This window comes from Rhinopithecus roxellana, chromosome 13, assembly GCF_007565055.1.
Source record: "Rhinopithecus roxellana isolate Shanxi Qingling chromosome 13, ASM756505v1, whole genome shotgun sequence".
NCBI lineage: Eukaryota > Metazoa > Chordata > Mammalia > Primates > Cercopithecidae > Rhinopithecus > Rhinopithecus roxellana.
Window position 1 is genome coordinate 4,761,715 of NC_044561.1, and position 19,617 is coordinate 4,781,331.

The following is a 19,617-nucleotide window of genomic DNA, read 5'->3' on the forward strand; positions in this document are numbered from 1 at the left end:
ATGAAGGCAGGTGGATTACTTGAGGTCAGGAGTTCGAGATTCGAGATCAGCCTGGCCAACATGGTGAAACCCTGTCTCTACTAAAAATACAAAAAAGTAGCCAGGTGTGGTGGTGCATGCCTGTAATCCCAGCTACTTGGGAGGCTGAGGCAGGAGAATTGCTTGAACCTGGGAGGTGGAGGTTGTGGTGAGCCGAGATCACACCATTGCACTCCAGCCTGGGCAACATCTTGTTCTGTGTTAGTTACTGGGGTTTCTGTTAAAACAAAACTGACGCCGGGCGCGGTGGCTCATGCCTGTAATCCCAGTACTTTGGGAGGCCGAGACGGGCGGATCACAAGGTCAGGAGATCGAGACCATGGTGAAACCACTTCTCTACTAAAAATACAAAAAATTAGCCGGGCGCGGTGGCAGGCGCCTGTAGTCCCAGCTACTCAGGAGGCTGAGGCAGGAGAATGGCGGGAACCCGGGAGGTGGAGCTTGCAGTGAGCCGAGATCGTGCCACTGCACTCCAGCCTGGGTGACAGAGCAATACTCCGTCTCAAAAAAAAAAAAACTGAGACATCCAGACTTCAGAGATTACATGTATCTCCTGGGGCTAACCCTCAATCTCAAAGTCCTCGGCCTTTTTTTTTTTTTTTTCAGAGTCCTGCTCTGTTGCCCAGGCTGGAGTGTAGTGGCACAAACTCGGCACACTGCAACCTCTGCCTCCCAGGTTCAAGGAATTCTCCTGCCTCAGCCTCCCGAGTAGCTGGGATTACAGGTATGCACCACCATGCCTGGCTAATTTTTGTATCTTTAGTAGAGATAGGGTTCTGCAATGTTGGCCAGGCTGGCCTTGAACCCCTGGCCTCAAGTGATCCACCCGCCTCAGCCATCCAGTGTTGGGATTACAGGTGATAGCCACTGTGCCTGGCCTCAAAGCCCTTTTATGCTAATAAATTATAATAATAAAAATAGTTAAATTATCATTTGTACTTTCACAAAAGATACGTAAGTCACTGTTCCTGTTTGTTAGGAGATTGTGGGAATTCTTTCTTCTCTTCTCTCTGATAACGGTATATCAATCAATGCCTCAGGTAGATCTCTCATCTTAAAAAAGAACCTCTCTCTGGAGGAGCTCACAGCTCAGCAGAGGGGACACACAGTGGGCATGCAAACTAACAGACGCAGTAATTTCCAGAACTGGTGTTTGCTATGCTATGAGGAAGAAAAAACACACAAATGCAGTTGTGACTGGGAGTGCTCGCCAGCTGGTCTTAAAGCTGAATCCCAATAAAGAGGGAGCCCATGCCAAAAGCAAAATAGAAAGCAAACACAGGCAGAGGAACACCCAAGGGCCACTGCGGCTTCAGTGTAGTGTAAGGCTAAGAAATCAAAAAACTAAACCCCAGTCGGAGGTGTATAAATGTCTTCTTTGGAGGCATCTTCGGTCATATGCCTAAAAAAAGAATGTGAAAAAAAATGACAGGGTGCAAATCATCCACAAAATCACCACATCAGAGTTCTTTGCATAGTAAGGAAACAAGCCGCTTTTGTCTACACATGAATTGCAAAATGTTTATCATTTGTCTTCACTTTAAAGTACTTTTTCAGAACAGAAATGTTACATTTTTATGTCATCAGATTTCTTAACCTTTTCCTTTTATGAGATTTGAATATGCATAGAAGGGATTCCCCAATTCAGGATAATAAAAAAAGCTTTACCCAGGTTTTCTTCTAGGATAATCATATTTTCAAGTAAATCTTTGAACTACCTGAATTTAGCCTGGTGTGTAAACAGTAAAGAAGGAGGCCAGGCGCGGTGGCTCAAGCCTGTAATCCCAGCACTTTGGGAGGCCGAGACGGGCGGATCACGAGGTCAGGAGATCGAGACCATCCTGGCTAACACAGTGAAACCCCGTCTCTACTAAAAACTACAAAAAACTAGCCGGGCCTGGTGGCGGGCGCCTGTAGTCCCAGCTACTCAGGAGGCTGAGGCAGGAGAATGGCGGGAGTCCGGGAGGCGGAGCTTGCAGTGAGCTGAGATCCAGCCACTGCACTCCAGCCTGGGCGACAGAGCAAGACTCCGTCTCAAAAAAAAAAAAAAAAGAGTAAAGAAGGAATTCTACTTTGTTTTATTATTTGTTTCTAAAATGCCAGACACTAGTCCAAATTCCATTAACCAAATAACCCATTGTTACCTAGGATATGAAATGTTCTTATCCCGATTCACTGATATGCCTACTCCTACACCAGTAAAATGAAAAACCAGCAGTCTATTGTTTGATGGAAATCTCAGACATTCCCACCCTTATACCTATAACTCAATACAAAGGAAGTGACTCCTTTTCTTTCTTTTTCTTATTTTTTTTTTTTTAGAGTCAGGGTCTCTTTCTGTCACCCAGGCTGGAGAGTGCAGTGGTGCAATGAAAGCTCACTGCAACCTCAAACTCATAGGCTTAAGAGATTTGCCCGCCTCAGTCTCCCTAGTAGCTGGGATCACAGGCATGCACAACCATGCCTGGCTATGCGACTCCTTTTCTTTACAACATGACTCCACTCTGGGATAGAGCTGAGTGTCTCTCTCTCCTAGGACTACTTTCTTGATAAATACCACTTACTCTCCCACCCTCCAGCAAAATCCTTGCCAGAAATTTTCTCAATACTATCACCCAACCCGTGGTTGGTGACTGCTTCGTCTTTCCTGTTATGCTATGATAGTTAGAGTTGGTCAAGGCTCAGTTTATACAAGCCAGCACTTCTTATGGTATCAAACCCCATGAGCTCACTGTTTAGTTGTCCAAAGTTACATTTTTGTTGTTAATTTACAATAACATTCTGGCCTAACAAAGGATGCACTTTTAAAAGAGAAAGAGCTGATTACTCATGCCACAAGTGATTTGTAATATGTAAGCAACTGATATATTTACAATAAATGTAATCCTATAAGAAAGTCACTAAATGTGAATCATTATGTATCAACTGTTTTTGTAAGTTTTAAAATTGAAATTTTTTGATTATAAAAGTAACCCATTATAAAAGTTCAGATACAGGCCGGGCGCGGTGGCTCAAGCCTGTAATCCCAGCACTTTGGGAGGCCGAGACGGGTGGATCACGAGGTCAGGAGATCGAGACCATCCTGGCTAACACGGTGAAACCCCATCTCTACTAAAAAATACAAAAAAAAAAAACTAGCCGGGTGAGATGGCCGGCGCCTGTAGTCCCAGCTACTCGGGAGGCTGAGGCAGGAGAATGGCGGGAACCCGGGAGGCGGAGCTTGCAGTGAGCCGAGATCGCGCCACTGCACTCCAGCCTGGGCGACAGAGCGAGACTCCATCTCAAAAAAAAAAAAAAAAAAGTTCAGATACTTCAACACTGTATCAAGCAAGAACTAAACATCCTCAGTAACTTCATTCCCTATTTAATAATTTGCTGTGTGCTTTCCAGGATGTTTTTGGTATGTTTTTCTTTTTTTACAAAAATGATTATTATATTCCATGTTCAGTAATATTGTTCCCCCACTTTACAGTCTATTACGAATATTTCTTCCTGTTAAGACAGAAGGGTCGACCAGGAGTGGTGGCTCACGCCTGTAACCCCGACACTTTAGAAGGCCAAGGCGGGTGGATCACCTGAGGTCAGGAGTTCGAGACCAGCATGACCAACATGGTGAAACCATGTTGCAAAAATTAACCAGGCGTGGGGTGCACATCTGTAATCCCAGCTTCTAGGGAGGCTGAGGCAGGAGAATTGCTTGAACCCAGGAGGCGGAGGTTGCAGTGAGCCGAGATCGTGCCATTGCACTCCAGCCTGGGCGACAGAGCAAGACTTTGTCTCAAAAAAAAAAAAAAAAAAAAAAAAAAAAGGACAGAAGGATCTACATTTTAATTTATTTAGGTTTCAGGGTTTTTTTTTTTTTTTTTTTTTTTTTTGGTAGAGATGGGGACTATGTTGCCCATGCTGGTCTTCGATTCCTGGGCTCAGGTGATCCTTCCACCTCAGCCTCACGAAGTGCTGGAAGTACAGGCATGAGCCACTGTGCCTGGCCCATCTTAATTTTTTTTTTTTTTTTGAGACGGAGTCTGGCTCTGTCGCCCAGGCTGGAGTGCAGTGGCCGGATCTCAGCTCACTGCAAGCTCCGCCTCCCAGGTTCCCGCCATTCTCCTGCCTCAGCCTCCCTAGTAGCTGGGACTACAGGCGCCTGCCACCTCGCTCGGCTAGTTTTTTGTATTTTTTAATAGAGACGGGGTTTCACCGTGTTAGCCAGGATGGTCTTGATCTCCTGACCTCCTGATCCACCCGTCTCGGCCTCCCAAAGTGCTGGGATTACAGGCTTGAGCCACCGCGCCCGGCCAATTTTTAATAGTTTCATAGCATGCCACTGAACCATAGAATAGTATTACATGACAGTTATAAGGACTCCACCTTCATTATTTCCCAAAGTGGTTTCCACAGGCCTTGATGTTAAAGAAGATGGCTCTGCTATTGCTGATGCCCATGCTGTGTCACTCAACTGAAACAAAGTGAGAAAAGTCATTAGCAGACAAAGCAAGAAAACAGCCATAAAAAACAAATCAAAGCACAGGAAAAACCTAACAATTTAAACAGCCACATTCTGAGTCCCTGTTCATGGAAAGGAAGGCGTATCTATTTTTTTCTTGCTTTCTTTTTTTATAGAGATGGGGTCTTGCTCTGTTGCCCAGGCTGGAGTGCAGAGGCACAATCATGGCTCACTGTGTCCCTGACCTCCAAGGCTCAAGTGATGCTTCCACCTCAGCCTCCTGAGTAGCCGAGACGGCAGGCATGTGCCACCACATCCAGCTAAAGTTTAAATTTTTTGTAGAGAAGGGGTCTATGTTGCCCAGGCTCATCTCAAACTCCTGGGCTCAAGCTATCCTCCCACCTTGGCTTCCCAAACTGCTGAGATTACAGCATGAGCCACCATGCCTGGCCTGTTCTCCTCTTTCTTGATAACCTTTTTGGGTAACTACTGACTGTGACAATGCTAATAAGTATGTGCAAATTATAATAGCAAAAACAACAACAACAACAACAACAAAACAAGGTTTAACAACCTGTATGACTTTACATAGTTTTAAATTGAAAATTAAAGAATAAGCTGGGCACAGTGGCTCACATCTGTAATCCCAGCACTTTGGGAGGCTGAGGCAGGCAGATCATCTGAGGTCAGGAGTTCGAGACCAGACCTGTCAATATGGTGAAACCGTGTCTCCACTAAAATTACAAAAAAATTAGCCGGGTGTGGTGGTGTGGGGAGGCTGAGGCAGGAGAATCACCTGAACCTGGCAGGCAGAGGTTGCAGTGAGCCGAGATTGTGCTAGTGCACTCCAGCCTAGGCAACAGAGCAAGACTCCATCTCAAAATAAAAAAAAAAAAGAAAGAAAGAAAATTAAAGAATAGATTGAGCAAGAGTTCACCAAATCGTGCTCCTTACCCAATGGGACTAGGCGAAGCTAGGATAGCTGGCAGAACATATGATGCTCCAAGACAGAGGTAGGCACATGTTACCTTAAAGGGCTAAATAGTAGGCCGGGCACGGTGGCTCATGCCTATAATCCCAGCACTTTAGGAGGCTGAAGCTGGTGGATCACCTGAGGTCAGGAGTTCGAGACAAGCCTGACCAACATGGCGAAACCCCATCTCTACTAAAAACACAAAATTAGCCAGGTGTGGTGGCGCATGCCTATAATCCCAGCTACTCGGGAGGCTGAGGCAGGATAATCTCTTGAACCTGGGAGGCAGAGGTTGCAGTGAGCTGAGATCGTGCCACTGCACTCCAGCCTGGGCAGCAAGAGCAAAAACTCCGTCAAAAAAAAAAAAAGAAAGAAAAGAAAGAGCCAAATAGTAAATATTGTGGCTTTTTAGGCTTTACTTTCCCTAGATCTAAGTGATCCGAGGAGAGGCCACAGAGTACTACGGATTGCTGTCACTGTTGCTATCAGGTCACAAGGATGAGGAGTGTGATATTTAGAGCCCTTATTGAAGGCTTACTTTGTGCCAGGTACTAAGTACTTTTACCAGTACTATTAACTCATGCAACAGCTTTGAGATATATACTATGTAAACAGCAAAACTGGGGCACTGAGAATGAAACCCCTATGAAAAATGTCTTCATTTTTTGTCAGTTTCAGAGCTCTGAACTGAACTGTGACACAGTATTAGTAATAAACTCTCAGTTCTCCCTGGCAGCTAGATAAGACATGCAACTAAATTCCAGCTCACAGGACATTAAGCAGAAGGGATGGGAGCTACCTCTAGACTTTTTCTGTAAAACAATAGGGCATTTGTGGCAGGGTAAGGTGGCTCACACTTACAATCCCAGAACTTTGGGTGGCCAAGGTGGGTGGATCACCTGAGGTGAGGAATTCGAGACCAGCCTGGCCAATATAGTGAAACCTCGTCTCTACTATAAATACAAAAATTAGCCGGGCATGGTGGCACACACCTGTAGTCCCAGCTACTCGGGAGGCTGAGGCAAAAGAATTGCTTGAACCCAGGAGGTGGAGATTGCAGTGAGTCAAGATCACGCCATTGCACTCCAGCCTAGGCGACAAGAGCAAAACTCCATCTCAAAAAAAAAGTTACCTGGGTGTGTTGGTGCACACCTGTAGTTCCAGCTACTCGGGAGGCTGAGGCTGGAGAATTGCTTACTCAGGGGGCAGAGGCTGTAATGAGCTGAGATCATGCCACTCCACTCCAGCTCGGGCAACAGAGCCAGATTCGGTCCCCCCAAAAATAAAGAAAGAAATAAAAGAATAGGGCATTAGCTCTCAAGGATGCTTGTACTCTTCTCTTAAGCTGGGAGAGTCTTAAACTGAAGCAGCTGCTTTAGACCCTGAGATGGAAGCCACACGCTGAGAACAGCAAAGTCCATCAGTCAACGGCAGATAGCCTAACCTTAGAATTGTTGATAATGTCACTTCTCTCTTCAGTAGTTATGTTTCAGGACTTCTTGTTACAACAGCATAGCCTGTATCCTAACATTTTAAATATGTACCTTTTGTTAACTGTCAGAGGAAGCACACTTTAAAATGAGGTGAAGCATAATACATACCTCAGGAGAAACGTGAGAGGCAAAAAAATCTTCCTCCTTTGGTGGAGGAGACAAAGGTGGAACCACACAACTATCAAGCCACAGCTAGAAAAAAACACAATGCAGGGCTGAGCATTTCATCCGGCCTGTAAAGGATTTTATTTGATACCCTTCATTTCCCTTATAGAGACCTGTTTCCTAAAGATTGGTGCTTTCCATTCTTATAAAATCAGTAACATCCCTACAGAGGACCTCTGAGTGCACTTTAGTAATCTATCATCCAGTAAATTTTGCTTGCAAACCTTGAGGAAGTCAAGTACCTCAAACACACAAACCATTTCTGAAAAGGAAAGATCAAAGACTTCATATCTAAACGCAGGTTCCCAATGATAATCAATCCTCGTTATTCACGGATTCCATATTTATGAATTTACCTACTTGCTAAAATTTACTTTCAACCCAAACTCAGTCCTTGTGGTGTCTGTCATTTGGAGAATAGTGCAGCAAAACGAGTTGCCTGAGAGCCCCGTTCTCAGCTGAGGTAAACAGGACACACTACTCTGCCTTCTTGTTTCAGTTCTCATAACAAATGTCCTTCCTGTAGCTTATTTCGTGCTACGATCTTCACATTTCCGTGCTTTTCATTGAGGATATCACTTTTTAAGATGACTCTCAAGTGCAGTCCTGAAGGGCTAGCTAATGTTCTGAAGCACATGAAGGCTGTGATGTGCCTCATGCGGAGAAAATCCAGGCATTAAATAAGCTTCATTCAGGGCTGAGTTACAGTCCTTGGCTGTGAGTTCAACATTCATGAGCCATCAATATATATTTAAAAAGGTGTCTCTAAATAGAAACACATGTTAAATAAGGTTATGTATTGATCAGTTGACAAAAATGAAACCAGAGCTCATAGGAACCTAATCCTGTATTTCTCCTAGGAGCAATGTTTTAGTATTCGTTAATCCAGTACTCATGATGAATTTACAGAACATAACTACTTCAAATAGTAAGAATCTATTGTACACTAATTCCCTGTAAGACAACTCAGGTAGAAAAGTTTTACTATTCAGGATAAAAATCACTTTTTCTACTAAGTGAACATGTATCTAAAGGAGACAATCCAGCCTCCAGTGACTTACATCAGTGCCATGCTTCCGTGTTGCTTGAGAGGCAAGCGATTTGATTTTCTCCCTGTAAAGCTGAGCAGCGCGACTGTTATACTTGGCATTGGTATCACTGGTGGAACACCCATGTTGATGAAAAAAGGAAGACTACGGAGAAAAGCATGCAGATTAATATTTTGGTAAAACTAGTTATGGCCAGGTGCGGTGGCTTACGCCTGTAATCCCAGTACTTTGGGAGGCCAAGGCAGGTGGATGACGAGGTTGGGAGATCAAGACCATCCTGGCTAACACGGTGAAACCCCACCTCTACTAAAAATACAAAAAATTAGCCAAGCATGGTGGCAGATGCCTGTAATCCCAGCTACTTGGGAGGCTGAGGCAGGAGAATGGTGAACCCAGGAGGCGGAGCTTGTAGTGAGCTGAGATCCTGCCACTGCACTCCAGTCTGGGAAACAGAGCAAGGCTCCATCTCAGAAAACAAACAAACAAACAAGCATACAAAAAACAAACCAAAAACTAGCTATGAGCCGGGCGCGGTGGCTCAAGCCTGTAATCCCAGCACTTTGGGAGGCCGAGACGGGCGGATCACAAGGTCAGGAGATCGAGACCATCCTGGCTAACACTGTGAAACCCCATCTCTACTAAAAATACAAAAAACTAGCCGGGCGAGGTGGCGGGCGTCTGTAGGCCCAGCTACTCCGGAGGCTGAGGCAGGAGAATGGCGTAAATCCGGGAGGCGGAGCTTGCAGTGAGCTGAGATCTGGCCACTGCACTCCAGCCTGGGCGACAGAGCGAGATTCCGTCTCAAAAAAAAAAAAAAAACACACAAAAACTAGCTATGAGACTTGCATTACAAAATGAAATAACTAGTCCTCATTTGTCCATTAAACCACCTCTGTCATTGTGAACTTTATTTGGGGAGAAGCTTTCTTCTCAGGACTACTTTTAATTCATGAGCAATCCATTTCTTTTCTTTTCTTTTTTCTTTTGAGACAGAGTCTTGCTCTATTACCCAGGCTGGAATGGAGTGGCTCCATCTCGGTTCACTGCAACCTCCACCTCCTGGGCTCCAGCGATCCCACCTCAGTCTCCCAAGTAGCTGGGACTACACGTGTGTGCCACCACGCCTGGCTAATTTCTGTATTTTTTGTAGAGATGGGGTCTTGCTATGTTGTCCAGGCTAGTCTTGAACTCCTGAGCTCAAAGAATCCACCTGCCTTGGCCTCACAAAGTGCTGGATTACAGGCGTGAGCCACCGCTCCTGGCCCTTTTCTTTGTTTCTTGAGATGGTCTGACTCTGTCACCCAGGCTGGAGTGTAGTGTGGCATGATCATGGCTCACTGCAGCCTCCAACTCCTGGATTCAAGCAGTCCTCTCACCTTGGCTTCCCAAAGTGCTGGGATTAGAAGTGTGAGCCACCATGCCCAGTCCACAATCGATCTCAAAATGGATTCCAGTAAATCAGATTTTTTGACAAATTAGTGAGGAGCTACAGTAACATTTACCTCGTTCAACACTATTCTGTCATTAACAGAGACTACAATATAAGTAAGACGTTAAGACAAGTATTTAAACAATTAAAAGAAACTGCTTTTACCCACTTCATGAGGATCCATGTACAGACATGAATTATAGAATTCATATCTTAATTAAAACAGGTCTTCTAAAAACCTATACAAGCGATCCTTTGATGAACCTTATTTGACTGATAATGATACTGGTCACCCACATGTTCCAGATCCTGTCGTGAGTGCTTCATGGGCATCATCGCATTCAATCCTCACAGCAACACTATCAGACAGTCACTACTCCTGTCTACACTTTACAGATAGGGAAAATGAAGCACAGAGAGATTCAACAACGTGCCCCAGATCACATGGGTAGCAAGGGACGGAGTTAGGATTCAAATACAAAAGGATGGGTCCAAGCCCATAACTTAGAGCTCCACTGGGTAAACTGAAATGACCACTCATCTGAGCCTTCCCTCCCCATGTCCCCTGACCCCTGCTGGCTTGAGATGCGAAAGCTCCTTTCTGGAGTTTGGAGGGTGACTCTGCAACGTTGGGAAGGCTTAGAAATAAGAACAGGTAAGTCAAACCAACAGGGCTAAGTTTAGGAACAAGTTTGTGAACATCATGATAATGGGCAAAAGTTTCTAAAAAGATGCTTGAGGCTGGGCACAGTAGCTCATGCCTGTAACCCTAGCACTCTGGGAAGCCAAAGCAGGAGGATTGCTTGAGGCCAGGAATTTGAGACCGACCTGGGAACCAAAGTGAGACCACGTCTCTAGAAAAACCCAGAAAATTAATAAAAATTTAATAAGAAACACTGGCCAGGCCTGGCAGCTCATGCCTGTAAATCCCAGCATTTTGGGTGGCCAAAGTAGGCAGATCACTTGAGCCTAGGAGTTCAAGACCAGACTGGCAAACATGGCAAAACCCTGTCTCTACTAAAAATGTAAAAAACTTGCTGTGCCTGGTGGTACTTGCCTATAGTCCCAGCTACTTGGGAGGCTGAGTGAATCACCTGAGCCCAGGAAGTTGAGGCTGCAGTGAGCTATGATTTTGCCACTGCACTCCAGCCTAGGCAATAGGAGTGAGACTCTATCTCAAAAAATAAGCTTGAAACATCTAAGGCATACTTTTTTCTTTCTTTCTTTCTTTTTTTTTTTTTGAGATGGTCTTGCTCAATTACCTAGGCTGGAGTGCAGTGGCACGGTGAACACTGTTCACTGTAGCATCAACCTCCTGGACTCAAGTGATTCTTCTGCCTCAGACTCCCAAGTGGCTGGGACTACAGGCATGCACCACTATGCCTGGCTAATTAAAAATTTTTTTTTGTAGACCTTGTTGTCCAGGCTGGTATTGAACTCATGAGCTCAAGTGGTCCTCCCGCCTCGGCCTCCCGAAGTTCTGGGATTACAGGTGTGAGCCACCATGCCTGGCTAGGCATATCTTTTTAATTAAGAGGGGCAAAAATTGTTTCTTGAAAAGTGAAAAAAAAAATCTTAGTTATTACAATGGTTTATGGCCTTCCAAAGATCACCTCTACCTGACAAAACTGTATTCCTTAGTATTTAATTTATCTCATTAGGGAAACATTGGATCCAATTTAAATGGAAAGTTATCTAATTAATTGATTTTTATGCTTAGGGACAACGAAGAAAAAAGATTGAGAAACTAGCATTTTTGAAACTGCTATTATAGACTTCTGACTTTATTTGATACACACACACACATATATAATTTTTTTTTTTCTTTTTGAGACAGGGTCTTGTTCTGTCACCCAGGCTGGAGTGCAATGGCATAATCACAGCTCACTGCAGCCTGGAACTCCTGGGCTCAAGTGATCCTCCCACCTCAGCTTCCTGAGTAGCTGAGGCTATAGGCAGGTTCCACTATGCCTTGCTAATTTTTAAGTCTTTTGTACAGATGAGGTCTCACTAAATTGCCCAGGCTGGTCTTAGACTCCTAGGCTCAAGTGATCCTCTTGCCTCAGCCTCCCAAAGTGTTTGGATTCCAGGCATGAGCCACCATGCCTGGTCATAATTTTTATTTGAAATGCATACAAATTTGATTTCTTATTCTTTAGCATATAAGAAACGCCTAAAGGAATTCCATTTACTCAATCTACACCATTTTGTCCTGATAAATAGGCTACCAGTGCTGTGCAATATTTGGCTGGCTAGATTTGTGAGGCTGCCAGTTCAGTGTTTGAGATAATCAAATATACTGAATTTGTAAATAAAGTTTACAATGTTTGAAAATCCTTAATTAGGTTTGTAAATGGGGTTAAGGAAATCAGTTCTTTTAAAATTATAAATTAATATTTTAAGGTTATTTTTTCACAGAACTTACACAATATTTATATTTGTGTTTAGAAATTAACACACAATATTTGCTATATTTAAAGACATGAAGAATGGGTTTTTTGGCCAGGCGCGGTGGCTCACGCCTGTAATTCCAGCACTTTGGGAGGCCAAGGCAGGCGGATCACTTGAGGTCAGGAGTTCGAGACCAGTCTGGCCAACATGATGAAACCCTGTCTCTCCTAAAAATACCAAAAAACCCAGGAGTTGTGACGTGCGCCTATAGTCCAGCTACTCAGGAGGCTGAGGCAGGAGAATCTTTTGAACCCGGGAGGTGGAGGTTGCAGTGAGCCAAAACAGTGCCACTGCACTCCAGGTTGGGCAACAGAGCCAGACTCCGTCTCAAAAAAAAAGAATGGGTTTTGTAATTTATAGTTAAGAAGTTAAATATTAATTCAAATACAAGCATTCCATCCTAACCACAAAAGTCACCCCAGTTATTAAAAAACTATTGTCATAAAGAAGTCTCCAGTTTCTCTGTACCCTTGCTTCCTGTTTTAATTTTCTTAAAGCACTTATCACTGCCTGTTATTTTCCTGTGAACATATTTCTTTGATCACTCTCTGACTGCCTCTGTCTCTAAGAGGGGATCTTGGTTATTTCTGCGTAGTATTTTGAGACAAGGTCTCACTCTATCACCCAGGCTGGAGCACAATGGCACCAACTCAGCTCACTGCAATCTCTACCTCCCAGGCTCAAGAGATCCTCCCACCTCAGCCTCCTGAGTAGCTGGGACTACAGGTATGCACCACTATGCTTTCCTAATTTTTGTATTTTTTGTAGAAACAGGCTTTTGCCATGTTGTCCAGGCCGGTCTTATATTCATGGGCTCAAGGTGATCTGCCTGCCTCAGCCTCCCAAAGTTCTAGGATGACAAGCATGAGCCACTGTGCCCAGTGGGGATCTTGTCTGTCTTGTCTGTCACTGTATCCCCAGCACGTAGCCAACGTTTCCATTTTATTAGGTGTTTAACAGATTTTTCAATAAACAAGTCAACTGGGTCTGTCCAACTCCAAAACCCATCAGGCTCTCTGCTTCATCTCATAGGGCCTCCCAAACTTGCAAGTATTGAACTCTTTTTGTTTGTTTTTTGGGGTGGAGTCTCGCTCTGTCACCCAGGCTGGAGTGCAGTGGTCTGATCTCGGCTCACTGCAACCTCTGCCTCCCAGGTTCATGCAATTCTCCCATCTCAGCCTCCCGAGTAGCTGGGATTACAGGTGTGTGCCACCATGCCTGGCTAATTTTTGTTTTTTTTTTGTTTTTTTGTTTTTTTTTAGTGGAGACGGGGGTTCCTCCACGTTGGCCAGGCTGGTCTCGAACTCCTGACCTCAAGTGATCCGCCCTCCTCAGCCTCCCAAAGTGTTGGGGTTACAGGCGTGAACTACTGCGCCCGACCTGTTTTGTTTTTTATAAATAGAGGGTCTTGGCCGGGCGCGGTGGCTCAAGCCTGTAATCCCAGCACTTTGGGAGGCCGAGACGGGCGGATCATAAGGTCAGGAGATCGAGACCATCCTGGCTAATACGGTGAAACCCCGTCTCTACTAAAAAATACAAAAAACTAGCCGGGCGACGAGGCGGGCGCCTGTAGTCCCAGCTACTCGGGAGGCTGAGACAGGAGAATGGCGTGAACCCAGGAGGCGGAGCTTGCAGTGAGCTGAGATCCGGCCACTGCACTCCAGCCTGGGCAGCAGAGCAAGACTCCGTCTCAAAAAAAAAAAAAAAAAAAAAAAAAAAAAAAAAAAAAAAAAATAGAGGGTCTTGCCATGTTGCACAGGGTGGTCTTGAACTCCTGGGCTCCAGGGATCCTCCACCTCAGCTTCCCAAACGGCTGAGATTACAGGCACGAGCCACTGCACCTAGCCTGAGCTTCTTTACTATTATAGCGTAACAAATATTTAAACAAGAAGGAAAATGATGAGTTTGAGATGAACTTACTGCATTAGCGTTTCCTCCAACTTGCATGCATCGCAACTGAAACCATGACCAGTTAGAATCCAACTCTGTAGATCTAAATGGAAAGAATATTACTAAACGTTAATTTTTTTATCCCCAGGATCAAAATCAGCGAGCTTTTGAGAACAAGGTTTCCTTTTTAGGATTCTAAAGAATTCTACGTTTGTGTCAACAAGGACCCACACTTTTGGGATGCCAGGACTCCAGAGTGGATGATGGCTGGTGTGAGCAACCCCTGGCTCCTGTCGTCCTTCCTGGAATGCAGGGCACGGGGACATGGTAAGTTTTTTTGTAGACTTTGTTGTCCAGGCTGGTATTGAACTCATGAGCTCAAGTGGTCCTCCCGCCTCGGCCTCCGAGGAACACCACCAACCCTTTGCCTCCTATCCTTGGTTGGGTATGATTTAAAATTTGTTAATGCGTCTCTACTCGAAACAGATGCACTGTTTGGATGTTTTCATGTCGGTGATCTACTTGTCCAGTTTGATCCCTACCAGAAGCTTGGAGGGTGCTCATTCTCTCATCACAAGGTAGAAGAGACCTACCCAACATCACGACCGGCAGGGAGAGAAAACACAAGATTTCATGCTCCTGAAGTGAAAGCTACAAGCACTTCCTGCCCCTGCCACACCTTATGCCTGACTTCTCTCCACTGTAAAACAAGTAAATCTGAAACAAGGCAGTGAGTACAGCTTCAACAATGTACATTCACCAAGGGGTCGACTGTAAAGCAACAATGTTAGAATCTTTATACTGAATCCACAGAAATGAGCAAAAAGCAGAGGCTGTTATTCAGTAATAGCTTGCCTTACACTAACCGTAAGGAATGTGGCTATTTTAGAATGCGTATACGTAGAATACCTTTTACAAAACGGGCAAGGAAGAAAGAAAAGAAGTTTCAGGTGCACCAAAACTTTCCTTTGTGCTGCCCTTATATTTACTAATTTCTTTTTTTTGAGACGGGGTCTCACTCCGTCACCTAGGAATAGAGTAGTGTGATCACAGCTCACTGCAGCCTCAACCAGGATTGCTCAAGAAATCCTCCTGTCTCAGCCTCCCAAGTAGATGGTAGCCACCATGCCTGGCTTTTTTTTTTTTTTTTTTTTTTTTTGAGACGGAGTTTTGCTCTTGTTGCTCAGGCTGGAGTGCAATGGTACGATCTTGGCTCACTGCAACCTCCACCTCCTGAGTTCAAGCGATTCTCTTGCCCCAGCCTCCCGAGTAGCTGGGATAACAGGCATGTGTCACCACGCCTGGTTAATTTTTGTATTTTTAGCAGACAGGGTTTCTCCATGTTGGTCAGATTGGTCTTGAACTCCTGACCTTAGGTGATCCACCTACCTTGGCCTCCCAAAGTACTGTGATTACAGGCGTGAGCCACCGTGTCCGGCCTTTTGTTTGTTTGTTCTTTGTTGTTTTTTACTAGAGATAGGGTCTTGTGTTGCCCAAGCTTGTCTAGAACTTCTGAGCTCAAGCAATCCTCCCACCTCAGCCTCTCAGTGTTGGGATTACAGGTGTGAGCCACCATGCCCAGTGAACCATACCTTTTATTTTTTTGACACAGAGTCTCACTCTGTCGCCCAGGCTAGAGTGCAGTGATGCGATTTCAGCTCATTGTAACCTCTGCCTTCTGGATTCAAGCAATTCTTGTGCCCCAGCCTCCAGAGGTAGCTGGGAATAGAGGCGTGCGGAACCACGCCTGGCTAATTTTCATAATTTTAGTAGAGACGTGGTTTCGCCATGTTGGCCAGGCTAGTCTCGAACTCCTGGCCTCAAGGAATCCCCTCATCTCAGCCTCCCAAAGTGCATACCACTATTAATCTAGAGTTTTACTTATAGACAAGCTCAGTAACTACTTCCCAGCAGCCCTTTGTTTATAACTTGTTTGATTAACTCTATAAGGTCATGAACCTGGGAGGCAGAGGTTGCAGTGAGCCAAGATCACACCACTGCACTCCAGACTGGGTGACAGAGCGTCTCTACTAAAGACCCTTTCTACACTAACATCATAAAAAGATTCTCCCCAGTGTCCACCGAGCAGGAGCCCAGATTCTGCCCTGGTCATCATCAATGTGTTCTAGGGCTCACTATGTGCCATGCTGTATGGGACTCTCTTGCTCGCTCCAGCCAACACCCTATATGGCAGGTCCTAGTATTCTTACCCTCACTTTCAAGAGAAGGAAAGTAAGACATTTAGAGGTAAGGAACACACCCAAGGCCAGGAAAGGACAGCTCAGATTTGCCCTCCCCCACTGCATCCCAGCTCCTGCATCCTCACCTCTTTCTGACGTTGTCTCCTGTTCTGCCCAGGCTAAGTCAGCCTCCCTGCATGCCTCACCCGTCCAGGGCCTCAGGAGTGAGTATTAGTTTCCAGCCTGGAAGCTAAGGAGCTCCACAATATGACACAGATCCTCTCCTTTCACTCTCACTTCTCTTTATTTTCTTATGCATACAAAAACTCACTACGAGGCATTTCGCTTTTTCCTACTTCTATATCTGAAGGTCCGAGCGCTGACCTCAATATTCCCTCCCTTGTCTCCATTATCTTTTTTTGTTGTTGTAGAGATGAGGTCTCACTATGTTGCCCAGGCTGGTCTTAAACTCCTGGGCTCAAGCTATCTTCTCACCTGGGCCTCCCAAGTGCTGGGATTACAGGCACAAGCCACCATGCGCAGCCTTGTCTCCATTATCAAAACCTCACCAAACCTTCCAAGTTCATCGCAAACGTTACCTCTTTTAAACTTTGCCTAATTTTCCAACCAGAAGTGGGCACAGGACTTAGTTTCCAACTCTGATACATAACTTTGCAGTCCATCTTCTTATTTACGTTGTATTTAAGCCTGTCCCTAACCCCATGCCAACAAGATAGATGCAGGGATCCCATTCACCTTTAATAAGCTCATGAAATACATAATGGCAAACTTGAGAAGAAACAGAGCTAGAGGGGAAGCGCAGACTGAAATATGGAGATCCCAGCAATGGAGGTGAAAAGGGGCAGAGGTCAGTTCAATCAGGTCCACTGTGGGAGCAGTCAGCAATCAATGCAGCTTGCCCTCCCCATATACTGTTAATCTGCCTTTCCCCTTTTGCTTGGCAAAAGCCATAACTTTTTTTTTTTTTTTTTTTTTGAGACGGAGTCTCGCTCCGTCACATAGGCCGCAGTGCAGTGGCCGGATCTCAGCTCACTGCAAGCTCCGCCTCCCAGGTTCACGCCATTCTCCTGCCTCAGCCTCCCGAGTAGCTGGGACTACAGGCGCCCGCCACCTCACCCGGCTAGTTTTTTGTATTTTTTAGTAGAGACAGGGTTTCACCGTGTTCGCCAGGATGGTCTCGATCTCCTGACCTCATGATCCACCTGTTTCGGCTTCCCAAAGTGCTGGGATTACAGGCTTGAGCCACCGCGCCCGGCCAAAAGCCATAACTTATAAATTATTTTTCCTCTGTAAATTTATTGACTTGAAATTCTAGTTAAAGGAAAAAAACTCCATTTAAACATGCACACCACCCATGCCACACAGGAAGCTGTGTGTGTGTCTGTGTGTGTGTGTGTCTGGCAGTGGGAGGGGAAGAAGAGGGGAAAAGTATTCTAGAGGAGAGACTTCATGTTTTGGGACTGCTTGGATTTTTTCCCAGTTAGCTAGTGGTGTTTTTTTATTTTTTATTTATTTTATTTTTTTGAGTCAGGGTCTTTGTTCTGTCACCCAGACTGAAGTGAAGTGGTAAGATCATAGCTCACTACAGCCTCAAACTCCCAGGCTCGGCTAGGTGTGGTGGCTCATGCCTGTAAACCCAGCACTTTGGGAGGCTGAGGCGGGTGGATCATATGAGGTCAGGAGTCCAAGACCAGCCTGGCCAACATGGTGAAACCCCGTCTCTACTAAAATACAAAAATTAGCTGAGCGTGTTGGCACACACCTGTAACCCCAGCTACTCGGGAGGCTGAAGCAGGAGAATTGCTTGAACCCAGGAGGCGGAGGTTGCAGTGAGCTGAGATCGTACCATTGCACTCCAGCCTGGGCGACAGAATGAGACTGTCTAAAAGAAAAAAACAAAAAACAAAAAAAACAAGCAAATAAAAAAACCAAAAAAACTCCCAATCTCAAGTGATCCTTCCACCTTGGCCTCCCAAAGTGCTGGGATTACATGTGTGAGCCACTGTGTCCGGCCCCGCAGTTTTTTTTAGGAATAAAAAATTTAAAGAATAGCTCTTCTCTGCCTTAAAAATAACAAAAACCATACCGAGTACCTTCTCATCCTTGACTTTCTCTTGCCCAAATCCTAGACTCCTGCCCTAAGGTTGTGTCATGAATTTCAATTGTTGTTTTTGAATCATTTACAAGCACAGTGATTCATACAGTTCTATTTATCTGACTTTTAAAAGGTCAGTGATTAAACCTGCAATGGCCCAAACAGATCCTGCTGTACCACCCTCAGGCTCTAGGTCAGTCCTTGCCTCAGGGAGGAACACATCATAAAACCACCCAGTTTCCTGGAATGGCTTAACCCAGAAGTAAGAGCCAGATTATAATGGGCAAGACTTAGCAGAAAGAAGGAGGGAAAGAACACAGTAAAGACAGAAGGAAGAGAAGCGACTAGGTATTGGAGTCTAGTCTTCACCTGCTCTGGGCAGGGAAGGTTACCGTAAGTTAACTGGTAACGATCAATCTGGAAAACAAAGTACACTAAAAACAAGCTTCAGCCGGGGTAATCCCAGTACTTTGGGAGGCCGAGGTGGGCGGATCACCTGAGGTCAGGAGTTCAAGACCAACCTGGCCAACATGGAGAAACTCGTCTCTACTAAAAATGCAAAAATTAGCCGGACATGGTGGCACATGCCTGTAATCCCAGCTACTCAGGAGGCTGAGGCAGGAGAATCACTTGAATCCGGAAGGCAGAGGTTGCAGTGAGCTGAGATCTGGCCACTGCACTCCAGGCTGGGCGACAGAGCGAGACTCCGTCTCAAAAAAACAAACAAACAATTATAATAGATTTTACCTTATAGGAACAAATGCTCCTTCTTAATAATCACGTTGTACCAATATTTCAATATTCCTTAAGTCATAATATAAGATTGCTTGCCACAATTCCAAATGGGCAGCCTAACTGGTTCCTTCCCTAGAAAAGATGCAGTAGGGAAATCTCTGGATTGTCTGGGGAACGCAGCAATGACTAAGCCATGGCTGTTTGAGGGTGCCCTGCAGAAGCTGTCCTGGCAAGGGCCTGTGGCAGCTGACATGCAGGCCTTGCTTGGCTTCCAAGCCCCGGGGATCTTTCCATCATTTCTTTTATTATTTCAATTTATTTCACTTCACAAATAGTGCAGCCTCCCACTGGCCTGTGGGGTTATCCCATCAGACTGTCTGTCCAAAGGTGGTGTCTTCTGATGCTTTGCATAGGCCCCATATGGGCTATCGCCGTAGAGTATCAGAAGTAGAAGATGGTTTACTCACCACAGGGGCCAATGCAACCCAAGTCTTCAGATAAAAGGAGAAAAAAGACCTTCATGTTATAAACATTTGAAACTGCCACTAAAAATCATTCACTCAGGCTTTGTGATATTAGTGTCCTTGGAAGCCAGATCTATAAGATTACGCTGGAAGTGAAGTCCTGATACAAGGAGAGCGTCTCATCATTGA

The 19,617-nt window shown here is 45.1% G+C and overlaps 1 protein-coding gene across 1 annotated transcript in view; it reads right to left on the reverse strand.

Moving 5' to 3' along the window:
• Positions 1-19,617, reverse strand: part of ARFGAP3 (ADP ribosylation factor GTPase activating protein 3) — a 65,748-nt gene that overhangs the window by 35,020 nt on the left and 11,111 nt on the right. The window contains exons 3-6 of the mRNA XM_010371756.2: positions 13,964-14,036; positions 8,176-8,307; positions 7,058-7,141; positions 4,408-4,495 (exon numbers count right to left, since the gene is read on the reverse strand). Coding sequence (XP_010370058.1) covers positions 4,408-4,495; positions 7,058-7,141; positions 8,176-8,307; positions 13,964-14,036 — 377 coding nt within the window. The remainder of the gene's footprint in view (positions 1-4,407; positions 4,496-7,057; positions 7,142-8,175; positions 8,308-13,963; positions 14,037-19,617) is intronic.